Source organism: Oculina patagonica, chromosome 8, assembly GCF_052425735.1.
Source record: "Oculina patagonica isolate OP01 chromosome 8, crgOcupat, whole genome shotgun sequence".
Taxonomy (NCBI): Eukaryota; Metazoa; Cnidaria; class Anthozoa; order Scleractinia; family Oculinidae; genus Oculina; species Oculina patagonica.
In genome coordinates, this window is record NC_135765.1 from 30480371 (window position 1) to 30499927 (window position 19557).

The window sequence follows — 19557 nt, forward strand, 5'->3', positions numbered from 1 at the left end:
CGACATTTTTAATAGAAGCAACATTTAGTATAATTTATAATTTTGGGACATTATGCATTTGTGAAGAATGTTGTTAAATTTGAAAGTCGCAGGTAAAACTTTTATGTTATCGTCACCAATGCAAAATGCATTCATCCAGACAAAACTAGTCAGTTTTTTATGCTGCAAATACGCTAACACACGAACTATGATTTTAACCACACTACAACATTTAACTACATTCTCCAAAAAATAGCAGTAGATCATACCTTCCATCCGGGGTTTCTTTTTTACAGGAGGCAGTTGGCTCATTATATCATCCAACTTTTCTCTGATCTTTCCAGTTTCATCTTTCATCTGCTCAAGTTTGTCCTTGCCGTTTTCTGAAAAAAATAAACATGTACTCCTTTTGAATGGTCCCTTTTAATTGTCACTTTTTCTCTAATTTTGCGTAAAAAACACACTTTTCCGTTGTCAAAAGGTGTTCATATTAACACTTCCTATTTTTCATTTGAGGCCAAGTTGTATTGCATTTTTAAAGCAAAATATAAATTTTCATGCAGTTCCTCAAATGTTTCCGAGTTTTGGTTTTTCAACTGGAAAAGATAGATTCGTTCTCACTTCATTTTTGCTTTGAGCATTAAAAGAATTGACGTCGCCTGCTTATGTCGTAAGAAGGGCCATTAAGATTATACCAAGATAAATAAATTGCCATCTAAGGATAAAACATTGTACATTAGGTTTGAGTTAAAGTACATTGAAGTCAGAAGTTCGGAGCAAAAATGCTATTATTGTTCTGCCTAGATTATATATGGCACCTTGTTCTTATGACGTTACAAAATATAAGCCAAGGGAGGAGAGAGCCTGCCAGAATGAGCTAGTGAGCTAGAATTAGCGAGCAGAGTAAGGGGCAGTTAATGACATTTTTAAACTTTTCAGAGTAGACAAATTTAATTGCAAGCCCAGCCAAGATATGGAAAATTGTATTTCCTACTGAAAGAACCACAGCATGTCAGTTTCAATGCAGATTTTATAGGCGATTTTATACACGAAAACACTACTTTTTCACCTTTTCTAAATTTCTCTTTCGCTAGATTTGTTTTGTACTGTGCCAAAACGTAACTATCTCCGCCTTTTATTTAGAACTGACCTTCATCCATGGTTTCTTGTCTTTGTGCCATCAAAGTGTCCAACTTGTCGCTAATGTTTCCTATTTCACTTTTCATCTGTTGAAGATCGTTTCTAATTTTGTCTGAGGATAACAATTTTACATCAGCTTTTGTTCAAGTGCAATCAATCAGGTGACTTAATATTCTTGCATAAGCTATCAACACTATTTATAGTTATATCAAACTTGAAAAATACTAATGTGTAGAAAAGCATCAAATTCTAGCAGTTTGACAATAAGTTAATCTTAAAAATTACTTAGCCTGATATTTTTTTTTAAATGTAAATCCGCTTTTGGAACCGGATAATGTTTTAAATGTCACCGATATTAGTTTCTTGAAAAAGTCATTCCATCGTTTTTGCCTTTTGGTTTATTCGTTATTTGAGGATTTAAGCGTATTTAAGTCAGGGAAACCTTCTTTGTGGCTTATAGATTTGTGAGTTGTATCTCCAATCATCTAATAAAACCAAAGAATAAAGCACTGACCTTCATCTTGGCTTGATCCCGTTAAAGAGTCTAACTTTTCATTGATGTTTTTCACTTGACTTCCCATTTGATCGAGTTTCTCTTTGATGTTTTCTGAAGATCAAAAAGTCAGCACGTCAGTTTTAATTTCAAGTGATATAAAGGTTGCTCATTATGTTCACGTTTTGTCAAATCTTTTTTTTTTTTTCAAATTGTTTGGTATATAACATCATAATAGTCATACAGATGTCGCGGCAGCCATAATTTCAAATATACGCAATATAGAGCGACGAAAAACGCGTATTTTTACTCGTATTTTCCGAGGACCATAAGAGAGTGGAATGCACTCCCTGCAGCGATTGTTGAGTCCGACTCTCTTACGTCTTTCCAGTCTGGACTGCGCGAGCATTTTTATTAATTTAGTGGTTTACCCATATAATTTTAGTATTTTTAGATTTTTAGAATTTTTAGATTTTTAGAATTAATTTAGAATTTTTCAGTTATTATATATGTACATATTGTATTTTTACTTATTTTTAGACGTTGGTGTGATATCCGTATGGACTTTTTACCGACATATTAAATGTAGATGTAGATGTAGACCAGTCCCCCTCACACCGCTGGTAGGGTGTGCCGTCCGCTTATTTTCTACTAGCTTTAAACTTTCCTTTGACCGCCTTCTTAAGGTCAGGGTTTTTATCTCAATAGTCGTTTCTTTTTTATGTTGTGAGCGCCATGTGCAAAAAGTTCCATGCTTCATCCTTTCATCCTGTACTTTGCTTAAAACACTAACCTGTATCTTGGCTCGTTCCTTGTGCTTCCCTTAAATTGTTCATCTTAACGCTTACATTTTTCACTTGTTTTTCAACCTGTTCAAGTTTGTCTTTGATGTTTCCTGAGGATTAAAAAAAACATTTCACGATTATTTTGATTTCTAGAATGATAATCTAAATATACATGTAATAGGCAATTACAAATAGAGATAACAGACTGGGGGAAGGGATCCAGCTGGATTCTGTTTTTAATTAAAACAGGCACTCATTTTGCAGCATGATTAGGGAAGAATTCTTTTTTGGCTGTTCAGTTTTTTCATTGAACCCCTGGTGCAGAGGGGAGTATTTAATCCTCTTCTTTATGTTTACCAGTGATATTACAGATCGTAAATTAAACATTTGTGCGTCGCCAGACCAGACCTGTTTCGCCTTCTGATACAGGCAAATAACGACATTATATTTTTCATAAAGGTATCTCAATTATTAAGTTTTTCTCGACGCTTTCCATTAGTTTTCAACACATTCATGCTACAAGTTAAAACTGTGCATTTGAATTTTTGAAGGCTGTTGGCTAAGTAAATTTAAAAACATACCTTCCACTTCTCCAAGTTTATCCTCGATGTTGCCTTTTTCTTCCTTTAACTCCTTGAGTAGTTCTTAAACAAGAAAGAAATTAGTTAACAAGCCAACACGATAATGTAGTTCTGTCGTTTATCAATGCAACTTTGATTACAGTCGTCCATTGTAAAGTAAATGATTAGAATCGTAGTTGCCTGTTTTGCAACATTTTAGGCTAAATTCTAACATACCTTCTATCTCATCAAGTTTGTCCTTGATGTTGTCTTCATCTTTCTTCCATTGCTTTAGCAGCTCTCTGTAGTGTTCCTCTGTGTCGGGATCCATGCACTCAATCTTGAGCTTATTGATAGCGGCTCCATAACTCGCTCCTCCCAGTGCTACCAGCGCGTTACTGATATCCTGCCAGTAGGTGTTTAAGGTTGCATCGTCCACAGAAGCTTGGCTGGCATGGCCGTACACAGTATTACGGTAGTACTTCACCCTGGCTATGTTGGCTTCTTTACTTGTGTCAGCAGGAGGCGGAAGACTGTCCCAGCCAGTGGCAGGAGCGTGCAAACCACAGATATTCCTCAGCAGTACCATCAGAAGCGTTATATCAAAGCTCGCTGATGAAACAGATGAAGGAATTGTAGGGTACAACTTTCCCCATTGTGTAGGATTGAGGATTCTCCTCGTCCTAAGGGTCTGTAATGTCGCATGTTCTGGATGACGTGCCAAAACAAGATGCAGTCCTGCTGGAGGGTGTATACCATCAAAAGTGTCCCTCAAGGCCTGGGATCCCACATCCACCAGAAGACGGCACAACCGAGCGTAGTTGGTCATCTCCTTGGTGGATGCAACTGGTGGTGGAGCAGCTGAAGCCATGGGCTGACGACCAATTGAACCTACAGAAACGTTTTCATGTTAGTACAGAAATTATATATAAATTAGTCGCTATTGGTTTCTTGTAACCTAGTAATTGTAACAAAATGAGCGACATTCTCTTTAATTTTGTTGTTGTGGTTATCATCAGTTAAGCTGTGCCTGCAGATCACGGATGGTCCTATCTGGGTTTACACAAAAGGAGAGCAATAACCACTAGAGAAAATGTAAGAAAGCAATTACACAGATACGAATTTTTTAGACCTTTTAAATACACAGTCAACAAAATGCTGCTTACCCTAATTCATGAAGATAATAATGTTCTTTTATAGTTTATTTCTCTGTTCCTAATCCCCAGATGCTGACCGTCCACAATAGGAATAGTGAAGAAAGACCTGCAGAGGAAGCCGACATATTATTGCTTAAGCTAATTTTATCATAGAAACATCGAACAATCATACGAAAAAGACGAAACTCTTTAAAGGATGCTGATAAAGCTTGATAACCTGAAAGTGTTTCTTTGTTATATGTGACAGTTCCTTAGAAACTCTCTAATGCAACACTGGAAGACGTTTTCATAGCCTAACTAACCTTTGGTAAAAATATTCACGAAAACCATTTTTATTCACTACTGATTAGATATCGGGCCATATAGTTTGACAAAATTTTCAATCTTAATTTCTTACTTTCAGTAATCTTTACCCCTGCCAGTAAAAACATAATGTAGGATCAAGAGAAAATCGGATCAGTTACGAGTTATATCTTCCTTAACAACAGTTACAATAAAGAATGCAAATGCCATTTACAGACTGAAATGAAACTCACTAAGGTTTCTATACAAAAATAAAACTGACATCAAGAATAAAAAGAACTTTGAAAAATTGCTATTTGTATGAAGATGAATTGAAGATGAACTCAACAACAATACAGTTGCAAGGCAATCGAGATCAGAATGTTATGCACCAGTTAATACTGAATGTTAGAGCCAGACAATGCATTAATAATGGCTTATAGTAAAAACAAAATTAAAGCTCCCTTTTTCCTTCTCTTCTCTTTTCAGACTAAGGCCCGGTTCAGACGCCGTACTTTTCATGAGCCGAACTCAATTAGAATTTGGACCGACCCAAATTGACAAAAAAACGCCTCTTGATTCAGACGCCGTACTTTTTGGCCGATCCGAGGCCGTTCCTAATACAGTTCCAATACTTGAGGTAAACTGCTGGCAAAATACATTATAATAATGTATGAATTAGGATCGGCACATGAAAAGTACGGCGTCTGAATCAAAGCCGTTCCAAAGGCGTCCCACAGGCGAAATTCTCGGCCAAGCCAGGCGGGAAGAACGGCAGGGGCGGATCCAGGGGGGGTGGATTGGGTGGCTAGCCACCCCCCTTGATCCACCAAAAAAATGAAAATAAACATGTTAAAATAGAAAATAAGGACAATGCCTATCCACTTTTCATAGTCTGGCGGCCGTTCAAAGTTAAGGACGGCCATTTTCCAAAATACACTGAGGAGATTTTCGACAGCCTGTTTTACTAACGAAAAAAAATAGATTTCTTTTAGCTTTCAAGAGTTGTTTTAGCCTTGATGGAATGATTTTCTTCTCCATTTACATCTTTTTTAGCGAGTTTTCCTGCCGTTTTTTCGGATCGAAGCGATTTCACAAGCAAGCAATGTCGCCAAAGTTGTCCCCAGGCCACTTTGCCAAGGGTTAAAAATTTCCACGAACGTGGGTGAACAAAAAAAAACGTATATCAGTGCTTTCCTGTAAAATCGTGGCCTGTCAACTTTAAATTTCAATCACTGTTCATTTCATAATTGAGAACTAGACTTTTTCTCTGAAATATAACTCAAGGTAAGTTGGGGAAAGAATATTTAGCGAAATTATCAAGGAAGAACAGTGGTTTATATAACTTAATTGACAGCTGTATAAAGCTGCTCAGAATCGCGGAAATCACGTCTAAGAGGCTTCAACTTTTCAAATTTTCTGAGGGGGCATGCCCCCAGACCCCCCTAGGGAGATGGAGCCTATGGCTCCATGAAATATGGGCCTCAGGCCCAAATTAATTTGCACTTCCACTTTCAAAAAACTACCTTTAAAGCCTGAAACCCCCTTCCCCCACAAAAACAACTGAGGCTTGAAAAATATAGTATACTAAACAAAAATATTGGTAAACAGCCACCCCCCTTTGAAAAATCCTGGATCCGCCCCTGGAACGGGTGAGCCATTCCAAATTGAAATAGCCGTTCTAATTTGATTCAGACACCGATTTTTTCATGTACCTAATTCAAGGAATTATGGGCTGCACACTCAAACTCTCTCGCATGTTATAAACTGCCTGTGTCTAACTTGTTTACTCTTTCGCTACAGTGAAGCTGTTGTATTTGCTTATTCTTGCATGCCTTTCTGGACCCGTTTTGAATAAATTTAGGATTGAAAGGTTCAGCCAGTCAAGCCATGATCAAAGATATAATTATTCCTCTTAACCATTGAAAAAGGAAAGTAAATCAAGTGTTTGACGAATTAGTATTTGCGACACAAATTCACAAAAACCAACAAGCAAAAGTTTTCCACCTTTATTGTTTAGAGCAATCCATTATGACACTATGCTAAATATAACCTATTGATTACAAGCCTAGAACGCACATTCCAGACGTTCAAATGCTTAAACCGATCAAATCTGAAATAAAATTTTCTTACCTTACAAAATAAATTGGGTTCTTATTCACTTGTTCAAATTCTCTCGTAAATAAAGTAGAAGCAGGCAGTCAGCAAGGAGTTAAAAAGGCAGAAATAAACAGGTTGGGTATAATTAATAATGGTGTTTACACTGTAATAACATTATAATTAGTACGCGTTTTGAGGAAGTATTCCTCGAATTGTATCAACAAAACATCGATTATAAATCACAATAGCAGAGAAAATATTTTGAGTCTGATCCATGAGTCAAGTTTATAAATATCACATCCCCGAACAGTTGTGCAGTTGTCATCAAGGCTGGTGAGGTTCGCTGCTGAGCAAGTGGTTCTACTCCTAGCTAGTGTCGCTTCTAATGATCAAATTGTTTCCTGACGATCGCTGGTATGCTTGTTTTCATAAGCCTCTTTCGAAAGGATCACTGACTAGTTTTGTTCAGTGGTTGTCAATGATTTACCGACATGAACAACAAGTTTGAAACAGGATAAATTTCACATTTCACTTCCGCTTTCGGTTAAGATATTCTCGTGTGATTACGTTTCTCGATATCTATTCGGGACTTTACTGCTACTAATGAATGACTGCTAGGTCACGATACATATAAACCGAAGACAAATCTTCTAACAATGAAACAATCTAGGAAATAAGTCATTCTCCTGCTTTCTTTCCTTATCAATGCAGAGTAGATTGCGTTCGTTGCACAAATATGCTTAACTTTGCTTAACTTGCTTACGTTTCATAAATTTTAATAAACGCATCGCGCTTACCTTGAAGGTAAAAGTCTCTGATTGAAGGCCTTTACTGCACTCCCTTTGATGTTTGCAATCGATTTGCAGCCATTGACAACGTACAAATGTGGTCCAGAAGCTGCATGAAAGGAACATCTACAATCAACAACGTCGATTACTGTGAATTCCGTCTCGTCACGCGAATTGAATAATCTCAGTAAATGTTCTCACTTTACCTGTGATCTCGTTAAAGTGCTTTTATGTAGGTGAAATCGATTCATAAACCTTCTAGAATCAGTTCATGTTCGCCGATGCACGCTCTCCGCGCAAACTATACAGGGTGTTGTTTTCACAGTGATCACGAGATCAGAAGCACTCAAGCGGAATGTGTGATGTAACATAATGAAATGTCACGCCAACTCTATAATACCAACATTTTTGTTGTCACGTATTGTGGCGCGCTATGATCGGTAAATTTTGCCGTAATTGGATGGTTTTCTACGCTGAAGATGCACGGAAACTAAACCTCTCAAGTAAAGACAAAATTAGATTTGAACGTAAGCCTGCATACATGAAGCATGAACCATGACAAAACGCAAAACTGATTAAACGATACAGGAGTATATTCACATTCTAATATTTCAGAAGGCAGGGCCTTCCTCCTTCAAGGTTTTACAAAGAAGGACTCTAAAGATTAAACGTTACAGATTTAAAATATGGAAAATACCATGTAACACGTAAATAACAGAAGACTAAGTGACACGGCTTAACCCTATTCATACCGGGGGGGGGGGGGGGCTTTTGAGGCCCGCGCTGACTTTGAACTTTTATAAATTTTTTATAACAAGACATTTTATAACAATATAGGAAAAAGGATAAGCTATGCGCGATCAAGAGCTCTGCATGGCGTCGCACTCGTTTGCTGAGGGCTACTTAATGAAACACAGAGTCTTTGGTTGGAGTAAATTTGGCCACCCAAGGTGACGAAGTTTATTTTCAAGATCTGCCGATATACACTTAACAAATATCTACTCAGCAAAGGTGGGGGGAAAACCGCCACCTACTAAAATTGTAAATAAAACACTAAAGCACAAAATATATAGGTAAACTACGGCAGTAATCCACAGGCAGGCGGAAGGGGAGGAGGTGGAAAATTAAAAATTCACTGACAGCGAAGCGATGTGACCAGTGAGATGGTGCGCATCTAAAAGGGGCGAGTGCAATGTAGAGCACACTTAAGAACTGTGACATCCCGAGGTCGGTTGATCGTGATTGGTTGGAAACTCAATAGTCATTTTACGTCAAACGCCTTAGCCTGGGGGCGACTGCCTTCAAGGATGCCTTGTCATAAAATCCCATTATGATCTTGTCATAATGGTTTCTTTTTATAACAAGACATTTTATAACAATATAGGAAAAAGGATAAGCTATGCGCGATCAAGAGCTCTGCATGGCGTCGCACTCGTTTGCTGAGGGCTACTTAATGAAACACAGAGTCTTTGGTTGGAGTAAATTTGGCCACCCAAGGTGACGAAGTTTATTTTCAAGATCTGCCGATATACACTTAACAAATATCTACTCAGCAAAGGTGGGGGGAAAACCGCCATAGAGCCACAGAAATGTGGCACCCCCACCAAGACAGCGCAGAGCTCGACCGAAATTTGATCGGAAAGTTGCAGCCCTTGCGTGACCAACTTAACAGACCAAATGGAAAATATATATTATATAAAAGGTAATTGCAAATGCTGAATGGTAATTATATGTGAAAGCACATTGACTGTCGTACCTTCAAATCTAGCAAAGAAATGTAACTGTAATAAATTGCCGTGATCATGCATGCGGCGATGCAGCCCCTGTCTGACCATCGTCGCATACACGAACGGTATTTAAATGGCGTGAAATATTATGTGATACGGTAATACTGAAACCCAATGGTACGGTGCGGCCCCTGCCGACCCTTATCACGACTTACAGGCTTTGATATACACAAACAAGTGTAAACGACACCATAATAAGAAACAAGAACTGATTGAAACGTTCTACATTATAATATACCTAAAAAAGAAGCATGGCAGCCCGTGACTGACCCATGTTCAAAATGAGATACCTTAAAATATAGGGTTTCTAATGTAAACTCGGAAATGTATGGCAGACCGTTGCTGACCCATACAAAACAGAGACTAAAATAGGCAGTTGAAACGCTATGCAGGGCAGCCGTGACTGACCCCTGCTAAATTTAGATAGCTTGTAAAGTAGAATTTCTTATATAAAGTTTAAAGGCATCAGATTTCCATCGACCAAGAGCTCGGATCTGTGCGTCGGAGAAACCTTTGTCTGCCGCGAGGCAGGCCGCTCCTATGCGAAAGCTGTGACTTTTATAGCGTTGTGGGTCCAAACCGCAGAAGTTTAAACAGCGCCTAAGTTCTGTATTGAATTGGGTAACCAGAATGGGACTATTGTCGAGATGACAAAAAAGAGGACCGGGCTTATCACCTCGCATTTCACAGTACTGTAGCAATGACTTTACCGGACAGAATTGTAAAGTGTTGTCGCCCGTGATAATGATATCAACAGGGCGGTTGTTTATATTGTGTTTAAAGTGAGTAATGGTTATCTTAATCGAGTGGATCTTTCCGGCGGATTTTAGGAGCCGCAGGTTATCGTATTGGATGACCGCATTGGAACGCGCGCTCTTGGCCGCTAGTTCACTGATGCGAAAGAAACCGTAGAAGGCTGTCAGAAACATAGCAGAAAAAAGAACACGCTGGGCTGCCGATGAGTTGGTGCGTTGAAGAGAGTTTACGAGGTCATGTAGTATGGGTTTTGATATCGGTAACCTAACATCACTAGATTTCCGACGACTTAGCGAGGTTAATAGTTTTTGGATTAGAAATGCCTTTGTGGGATCACGCAAACCTTTCATCTTATGGACATAGCCGATGGCCGATAGATAAGAAAGAATGGTCGCAGGCGACAATTTTTTACCGTCGAGAAAGGAAATGAAAAGCGCCAAAGAGGCGGTGGACAACGGCAAATGTACTGCGTCTGTCTTATAAAATGTTGCGTGAAATTCTCGAAATAGTGTCCACGCTCTACGATAAGATTGACACGAACCAGATGATAATACAGAGCTCAATAGACTCTCTAAGTTGGCAACCAACTCGTCGGCAAAAGGTTCTCGGGCACAATGGTCGGCAATTTGTCCGCCTGGGGTGAAAGTTCCTTGAAGCGTGCTATCTGAAATCGGGAAAGACAATCGGCCCGAGTGTTGTTAAGACCGGGTATGTGACGCGCACGAAATAAAATGTTATAACTAAGACAAGTCAAAACTAAGTCGCGAATCAATATCATCACTAATTTGTGTTTGGATGTTTGTTGATTGATGATACTAACCAGCGCTGCGTTATCAGTAACAAACACGATACAGTGGTTGGCCATGTGGCGACCCCAAATACGCACTGCGACGGTAATCGGAAATAGTTCGAGAAAGGTGATATTCAAAGATCGCCACGTATCAGGAAAATGGCCATAGAACCATTTATGGTTTAAAATAGCGCCATAGCCCTTGGATCCGGCCGCATCTGTAAACAACTCAAGGGAAGGAGAGGTGTTCCAAATATCGGACAAGAAAAACGACCGGCCATTAAAGTCGGTTAGGAATTTTAGCCAGACCTCCATATCGTGTTTGGTTTCTTTACCAAGCCTAATGCGATGATGTGGGCGACGCACCCCAACAGTGAGATCAATCAAGCGGCGAAGAAAAGCACGTCCCGGGACTATGACGGAACATGTAAAATTTAATAGGCCTATTAGGGACTGTAATTCTCGCAGAGTGACTTTACGACGTTTTCTGAAGCTTTCAAGCAGTAAGCGGCATTTTTGAAGCTTATCTTCCGGCAAACGAGCTTCTTCTTTTATTGAATCGAGTGTTATTCCCGCAAACTGGATGACTTGAGATGGGCCAAAAGTCTTTTCGTGAGCAATCGGCACGCCAATGTAATCACACATGCGAAGAAAATTGCATAAATCATTTTGACATTTATCTTTGGTACTTGCGATAAATAGAAAATCGTCAAGTATGTGTAACACACTCGAAGCGCCAAATCGGTAGACCGAAATCCATTCCAAGCAAGAACTGAAAGCTTCAAAAATTGCACACGAGGAAGACAGTCCCATAGGAAGACAAACGTCAAAATAAAATTGATTATCCCATTTCATGCCAAGTAAAGGGAAATCGGACGGGTGAATTGGAATGATCCTAAAAGCAGATTTTATATCTGTTTTGGCCATGAAGCAACCAGCCCCTAACCTCTTTATAGCTGTAATTGCATCAGAAATTGACGCATAGCGAACCGAAGAATTCGCGTCGGGAATGTGATCGTTTACTGATGTACCAGGCGGGTAAGATAAATGTTGAATCATACGAAATTCCGAAGGGGCTTTTTTGGGGACAATGCCTAAAGGGGAACAGACCAGATTTTGAAATGGAGGGCAAGAAAAAGGACCAATGATTCTCCCGGCCTCGCATTCTTTAGTCAATTTGTTGAGCACTATTTGAGGCTGTTCTAAAGCGCTTTTAAGATTAGGTGATTGCAAAGCGTGCCTTTCCCCGACAAAACCGACTTGAAAACCAAAAGTAAAGCCTTTAACCAAATAAAGGAGAAGTGAAGCGTCATAGCCGCTGAGAAGAAAATTAAGCCGATCCACCTTTACGGGTGTTACTGGCTTGTGGCGCGATATTAGAAATGTTGGCTTTAACGGGGCTTCCTTTTTGTTGACTGAGTGCACACTGTGTGGCAGGGTGTTTTGAGCCACATTTGAAACAAACATGCTCAAACCGACATCCGTTGCACACCTTTCCCGCGTGGAAACGCCAACAAGTGCCCTTGGGAAATGACTGAGAGCGGAAGCGCATTGGTCCTTTGTCAGAGGGAAATTGGGTTTTTGGACGAAAATTCGTTACAGCCTTGAGCCACAGTTCCCAGTGGATGGCATCCCAAGGATACTGTTCCGGGGCTGATTGCCTGATGAAACGAAATTGTTCGTCATAATACAGCCAATCGCCTGGTTTGGCGGCGATATCACGAACAATTTCGCAGTACTTCATGAGCTGGGGCGTGTCATTGGCCTTTTTCTCTGAGTAAATAGCCACAAATATGTTAAAAGCGGAAAGCCACTGCTGTATAGTGTGAACTTTTTTAACTGATTGACTCGGTTCGAGGGTCAATTGAGGGCGGGTTGACTCACCATCCGAAGAGGCGAGGGTAAAAGAAAATTTTTGATTATTTGGTGAAAAGGAGAGTAAAGCCCCGAAATCAATATACTCATGGGACCAGATTTTGGCTTTGATTTTGGAGCTCACTCGACTGCTTAAAGGGACGGCTACACTAGAAAAAATTTGCTTGGGTGCCCGCGAGGCTAGCCCCGGCTCAGCTAACGTTAAGCCATTTGTCGTACTTGGTTGCGTACCTTGGGTTATCCCTGCCAAAGAGACGTTTACGACTTCGTCCACCACGGACTGCTCAGTTGCAGAAGCGGGTGTGGTACTTTGTACGGTTTGTGTCTTTTCCCCAAGGGCCTCAACCACGGCTTGCTTCACCGCCACGGAAATGGAAGCCGAAAGGGCTGTTAAATTTACTGCCATGTGGGGCTGTTCTTGCTGTTCTTCCTGCCCAACTTCGTGCCTCTTGCTTTTGTCCGGGCGGGTTTCTGCCATCTCCGACAAACGTGGACGTGCCCGTTTTGCATTACTTCGTGTTGGGTAGGGTCGCTTCTTAGGCGGCATGACTTAAAAAATGAAAATTATGTAGATTAAAGGAAAAGCCGAAGGCTGATTGCCACAGGTTTCCGTTAAGATAAGATAGTAAAAAGGTACCTGACAGGAAACTGAGATTGTGGTTGTAGATTAAGGAAAAAATGTGTCATAGAGGAGCAGATTGAAAGTTGAGCCTTCAGATAAATGATAAAAATGTGTTCGATGGCAGAGAGGCGAGCTCCCCGCATGAAAAGAAATTTCGAGCCACATATATATTGAATAGGACCTCAGTGTCTGGTTGCAGAATACTAAAGTGCATTGAGGACACACCCAAATCGGGCGGCCGAGTATGATTGCACACTCATAATATTCACCAGAACACTAAAGGAACATAAGGCCAACGCCAGCATTCAAACAATTCTGCATAAAACAGATATCAGTTATACAACTGAAAGGGTGCAGCCATAATAAAAACGCTTGCCCACAGATAAGGGGCAGCGAAACATTAAACTGAAAGGCTGTCACAGTAAAATATCAAAGGCATGGCGAGGCACGTACTAAAATGAGGGCTCGATGTTAAAATTCGTTAAAATTCATCAAACAGGAATGATAGGGAACAGGCTCAATGACTCCAAGAATGCTCCTCTAAGACTACGGTAATATTTTTTCTGGCCCAACGAATTTAGATGCACACCATCTCGCGCGTAAACGTTCTGAGTTGGGCGCCAAAAACCCCTATGGCCCCAGAAAAAAGCGTACGGTATGTCCTCCAAGACTACTCTGAGATACTTAGTCAGAAGCTTGGCTTTACGGTTGAACGTTGCCGCGCCCTGACGCATAATAGTCTGGCACACGAAAATGAGGTTAACATTGTACACATCATGCAATAGTCTTACAAAATCATCAATGTTAGAGCCAACGTGTGCGGGGTCAGATGCCGTTAAATCGTTTGAGCCTAACTGCAGAATTACGATATCTGGGCAGAAAGACTTAACGACATTTAAATCGTGTTGGATAGTTTTGGCAACCGTACGGCCACCAATCCCGTGCCATTTAATCGTAGCACGTCGAGAAAGCTGAAAGTCAGCGCTATATTTTCGGGAATGGCCCGATAGAAAATGGCTCAAACGGCGAATAAAAGAGTCCCCAAGAACTAAAACACGTGGCACGGCCATTATTAACTAGAAAATTAAAGTGAAAAGTGTACTTGCCTTAAAGAATTCACTGAAAAATTAAAAATTCACTGACAGCGAAGCGATGTGACCAGTGAGATGGTGCGCATCTAAAAGGGGCGAGTGCAATGTAGAGCACACTTAAGAACTGTGACATCCCGAGGTCGGTTGATCGTGATTGGTTGGAAACTCAATAGTCATTTTACGTCAAACGCCTTAGCCTGGGGGCGACTGCCTTCAAGGATGCCTTGTCATAAAATCCCATTATGATCTTGTCATAATGGTTTCTTTTCAGTAAGATTTAACCAAACGCTGCCAAACTTTCCGAGTTTTCCTGAAATTTATCTGACAACAATTTGGTAGGGTTGGATGATGTGTCACAAACTTGACATCACCATGGCAACGGCATTTTGACAGGCATGTTTTCCCAAATTTGTAATTTTGCGTGTTTCTGTTAATAAAAATCAACTGAAATGGCATTATTTTTACATTTTTACGGGTTTAAAGTACATTTTTATTTATTTTGAGTACTTTGCAGTGATTTTGGGTGGTTTTCTGGCATTTTGGAAACATTTTGAAATCCAAGATGACGGATCCAAGATGGCGGCTGTTTTGACATTGTGATGTAATTGTCACGTGATGTGACGTCACCAACCCACGTGACGTATACCAAAAGAATGAGTTTCGGACATACAATACATCCTATAAGTTTCATGGTGATTGCTTAAATATTCTGCATGTTACATAGGGGGGGGGGGGCTTCCGAAGCCCCCCCTGGTCGGAGAAGGTCCAAAAAAGCCCGGTCTGAATAGGGTTAAGTAATAAGCCGGCTAATAGGTAACGGCAGAAAAACAAAACAAAACCAACGTTAAAATTTAAAACTTGAAAGGATGAAGAAACGTTTTAGCATGAAATTTCAAAAATGCTATAAAAGATGCTATAAATGGCACAAAGCTTATACTATAATAACAATATGAGTGATAAAATGAACTACGAAATGTTTTAATCCTAAAAAATCAAGCGTCTGACCTCATTCACTGACTAGTACTGGGCATGTTTTACTTGTCACGATTAGATTGAACGAGTTCAAGTGGAACTAGTTTCATGTCAGTAACGTTATGAGTGTTACAGTCGAACCTCGATTATCCGGACTCGTTGGGACTAGGCTAATAGGATAATCGAGAGTCCGGATAATCGAAATTATGAATATTTATGAGCCAAAAAAAAAAACACCCATCTGACAGGATGCAGTGGTGCGGATCCGCATAGTTCGCAAACTTCCGAATCCTCCGCATCTTCGGCGCATTTTTCCACAATAAACAGAAAAAAAAAGAAAAGTTGCTTCATAATAGCGATAAATCAGCTGTTTTAAAACCATCCTCACAAACAAAAATTCAGAAGACACGGACCATTTTGAGGCAACTCGCCGATTCGTTCGCAAACAATTTTGAACCTCCAGGCGTTCCATGAGTCTTTTCGTGATCGGCCTGGTAACTAGACGTGGTGCTAACGTATGGATCAAACTTTCTACAATGCTTTTCACTTTATAGAAGGATTTAAACATTCTGAATTTTGCCATTTTGCCTTGTAAACTTCAGTATAATACAAGTAAGCAAAGACAGAAAGCAAATTTATTTGTGTGGATGTTTTTCTGGCTAGTGGAAACTGAATAATGAAGTTGCCTGCCGAAGTATTAAATGTTGTTTGATTGGCAACTACACATCAGAGGATTTCCAATGTTTTTGACAGGTAAACCACCTTGAAATAACGTTTAAATCGTCGTAGAACTTAGTTATATCTGGTCTTGAATGTGACTAATTAATATTCATGAAAAAATTGGGACCAGAGAGGGAAGTCCGGATAATCGAGAAATCCGGATAATCGAGGTCCGGATAATCGAGGTTCCACTGTACACAGAAAATGTTCTGATTAAGTGGATTTAGAGCTGTCAGTCTGTTTGCGATGTTCGTTGAAACCCCAGGGTTAAAATGGTTTTTACGTTTAATTTCTTCTACGTATTGTCAGTGACAGCGGTTGCACTGTACATATCCTCTTGCGTGACTTCTTCTATTTCGAAATCATGGCCCTCGCCCCGCAGAAGGTTCCTCGAATCATGAATAGTAATCATGGATTTACTATCCATGCTCGAATCTACTAAAAGTTCTTGGTGTTTTAGGCGATTTTTCTATTCCTTGTTCCTTCCTTTTTAAGATGGATCACCTACAACACCTTAAAATACCACTTCAAGACGCAAGACAAGCAAAAGGACAAAGCAAATGGAAAAAGTAAGTTTGCTTTTGTATATCTACTGGATTTTAAGCATAAATTGCTTAAATACGGTAAAATCGACCAAAATCCCATACAAAGCCTTACAATATTTCCAACAGTCTAAGTGTTACGCAACACCAATTTATTCTTGGTTTTCACGTGACGTCATCAAAATTCTAAATCCAGAATCGCGAGCCCCCGGACTTTTAATCCTTCACTAGCAATTAGACGTCCTTAATATATATCTTATTGAAGGTTTTCAGCTCGATAGCATCCACCGTCTTTGAGAAATAACATTTTGAATTTTGGAGTTTTGCGCCACACGACATCAGAATGGCCGCCTGAAGGCTGTCACGTATGCTTAAAAAGAATGCCTCATCCTGTTATTTTTAACGATCTGAACAATTGAGGCTTTACAAGATGTGTTTATATGAATGTTTACGTGTTCACGAAGGTGAACTGACCGCGCTTTATAGCAGAAGTGAATGCCAGATTTTTTCATTGATTTCCGGCGGCCATCTTGGTGCCCCTCCACATGGGATCCAACATGGCGTTTCCATACTGTGCTCTCTAAATTTGTGTTAAACATTATGACGGATAACTCGAGTACGGAATACCGTACAGACCTGAGACTTGGATACGTAGACTATCTTGTTATTTTCTACAACCTGTAAAATTCTTGATTTGTTTAACTCAATAGCTTTGGATTTATTTTTTGCAGCGCGTGACAGTATCGTTACTTGCGTGACAGTGAAAACCAGCAATACCAACCGGCCGCTCGAAACGTGAGTTTGGGCTGCCTGTGTCGAAATCTATTTTTTGTGACAGCCCGGCTCGTTCCTGGAACTCCCTGGAAGTCGGGAAGTAAAGAGATCGTTGAAACGAGATTGTAGAAACGCTACAGTGCTTATCCAACAAAGGGGTGATTATGGTAATAAGGATTTTTACTTTACATTTAATGGGCGCTTATTTGAGAAAGATGTTATTTACACATACATACATCACTTTTGTTTACCCTCGGATTTGTAGAGTAGCTTATACAGCTTATATCTCCCAGCATTCCACAGTACACAGCACAGTGGGCAAAGACCAGACCACAACACCGGGAACTCCATGCCCTTCTCTTTACAACAACAACAACAACAACAGCAACAAAGTTTATTTGAACTGTAAAATTACAAAGAAATGTTTAAACAATAAATAAATTAAAAATACATACAGTTGCTGGTCACCCAAAATAACTAAAAAGCTAAACTAGTTGGGTGACCACCATTTATTAATTTAAAATAAATACAACGTCAGAAAAGAGGCATTTTACATTTTACAATTTTACACAATTAATTAAGGTGGTAGATTACAGCTTTATAATTACGATAAGTGTGTGGGTTCTTTTACATCCCCTGCTGACTATATAACACTGAAGATGCAGGAGATGGGGCCTACGGTTTATCGTCATTATCCGAGAAGACTAGAATATCAAACCATTTGCAGATGTCATTGCAAAGGCAGCATATTCTCCTCAGTTATTTTAAGATCCTGAGTGTTGGTCCGGTCTGGGACTCGAACCCGAGACCTCCCGCACGGTAGTCCGGCGCTCTACCAACTGAGCTAACCGATCCGCGGACCGCGGTTAATGCATTGTCTACTCATATACGTTGGTTGTCCTCGTAAATATAGCTGACGACTGTGAAAAACGCAGTATTTTGCTTTATAATTTTGTAGGTCGTATGTTGTCAAAACACTTGAAAGGCAGTTAAACAAAGATAGGGTACTTATTGTAAAGATGACGATAAAACTATTTAGTTGCTACGCATTGTTTAATAGTTGGGTGTTATTAGAAAACCAAACAGTGTTTATTCGAGATTAGGAATAACGCAGCTTGCTGCAGCCACATGTTAATTACTGCATAGTTTTTTTAAAAAAAATAGGCGAGGTACCTCTTTCTCATTTACCAAGATATTTTCCCAATAATAAGATACCTTCTCATTCTCATTAATAATTCATCAAACTAAAACAAAGGAAATCACAACCATGAAGGAGGTATTTCTCCGTCGTTTACTCCGTAGTTCTTGTTTCGAGTGAGAAGATACATCTAACACTCGAGACAGTGTTTCATCGGCTATCCAAACACCTCGAATTTTGTCAAAAATGCCCCGCTGCGCGTCGTATTTTCAACTCTCATCTTGGTGTTAGGATATGTCGATGAAACACTGCCTCTCGTGTTTGATATAAAGTACGTAAAATTCCGAAAGCCTGAGCTTAAATTTGTTCGAAATGGCTTTTTGCTGAGTTGTTTTCTGGGGCGGGAACTTTTTATCGAGAGGAGGGGCTATTATTGGGTGTGTTTGTTAGCGATGATGTGTCTGAAAAAAGTTTTTAGATGAGCGGAGGAATACCGCAAGGAAAATCTGTCTAAACATGACGATATAGAACACAATACGTCCAATAGTACACCACAGTTTTCTTTTTTTGAGAGGTAATTACTGTAGCGAAATAAAATACAAAATGAACATTCCAGTAGGAAGCTTATAGTCGGACGAAGTTATATATCTTTAAGAGCTAAATCGATGGGTGAGGGGTGTGATGAAGGGTGGTGGAGTGGGTAATATGAAAATGATTTTTGCGTCTGAGATTTGTGGTCTTACTTTCAGGCGGTCGTTTTACCGAGGGGGTGGGTGTGTGGTGGGGGTTTTATTAACAGAAGTTTACGGTAGCAGCTATGTTGTTACTAACAGAAAAGGCATAGTCGAATATCTGAACTATCAATGGAATGAATGCTTTAGCTACAGTGTAGAAATAAAAACAAAAGGAACAATCGACTCTTTCATATATAGAAGAAGACAATTACAACGAATCACATGGGCGATAGACAAAAGATATAAAAGTGAGACAAATCTGGCACGTAACATGTACAGAAAAACATTTATTTACATTCGTTATAAAATCTTTAACTTTATTAAACGTATCACTACTAAAAAAATCTACAAGTTGTTTTCCCTCAAAACAAGAAGAAATATAAATCAAAGCCATTTCTTGATCTGTACAATAAGACTCTCTTCAGCATACAAATTTTTCGAGAGAAAGATTGTGTTTCTGTTTATTATGAGC

General features: G+C 39.7%; 3 protein-coding genes across 17 annotated transcripts in view; all 3 read right to left on the reverse strand.

The window, feature by feature from the left end:
* LOC144664461 (uncharacterized) overlaps window positions 1-7607 on the reverse strand; it is a 38405-nt gene extending 30798 nt beyond the window's left edge. For 2 of the 15 annotated variants that reach the window (XM_078525592.1, XM_078525587.1), the window contains exons 1-8: window positions 7491-7607; window positions 7294-7410; window positions 4124-4220; window positions 3195-3848; window positions 2979-3041; window positions 2406-2507; window positions 1634-1726; window positions 1130-1231 (exon numbers count right to left, since the gene is read on the reverse strand). In XM_078525592.1, coding sequence (XP_078381718.1) covers window positions 1130-1231; window positions 1634-1726; window positions 2406-2507; window positions 2979-3041; window positions 3195-3828 — 994 coding nt within the window. In that variant the 5' untranslated portion in view covers window positions 3829-3848; window positions 4124-4220; window positions 7294-7410; window positions 7491-7607. Of the gene's footprint in view, window positions 1-248; window positions 363-1129; window positions 1232-1633; window positions 1727-2405; window positions 2508-2978; window positions 3042-3194; window positions 3849-4123; window positions 4221-7293; window positions 7411-7490 lie in introns of all 15 variants that reach the window. The other 13 variants (XM_078525597.1, XM_078525591.1, XM_078525606.1 and 10 more) reach the window with 11 other exon arrangements.
* Window positions 7608-8205: 598 nt separating this feature from the next.
* Window positions 8206-14467, reverse strand: LOC144663815 (uncharacterized). The gene is made up of 3 exons (XM_078524875.1): window positions 14221-14467; window positions 12724-13041; window positions 8206-10491 (listed from the first exon to the last, which is right to left on the reverse strand). The coding sequence occupies exons 2-3, from the start codon at window positions 13037-13039 to the stop codon at window positions 9491-9493; spliced, it is 1317 nt and encodes a 438-aa protein (XP_078381001.1). The 5' UTR covers window positions 13040-13041; window positions 14221-14467; the 3' UTR covers window positions 8206-9490.
* Window positions 14468-19442: 4975 nt separating this feature from the next.
* LOC144664476 (uncharacterized) overlaps window positions 19443-19557 on the reverse strand; it is a 39375-nt gene continuing 39260 nt past the window's right edge. Inside the window, exon 2 of the mRNA XM_078525625.1 lies at window positions 19443-19487. The gene's annotated coding sequence lies outside the window, so the exon portion shown is untranslated. The remainder of the gene's footprint in view (window positions 19488-19557) is intronic.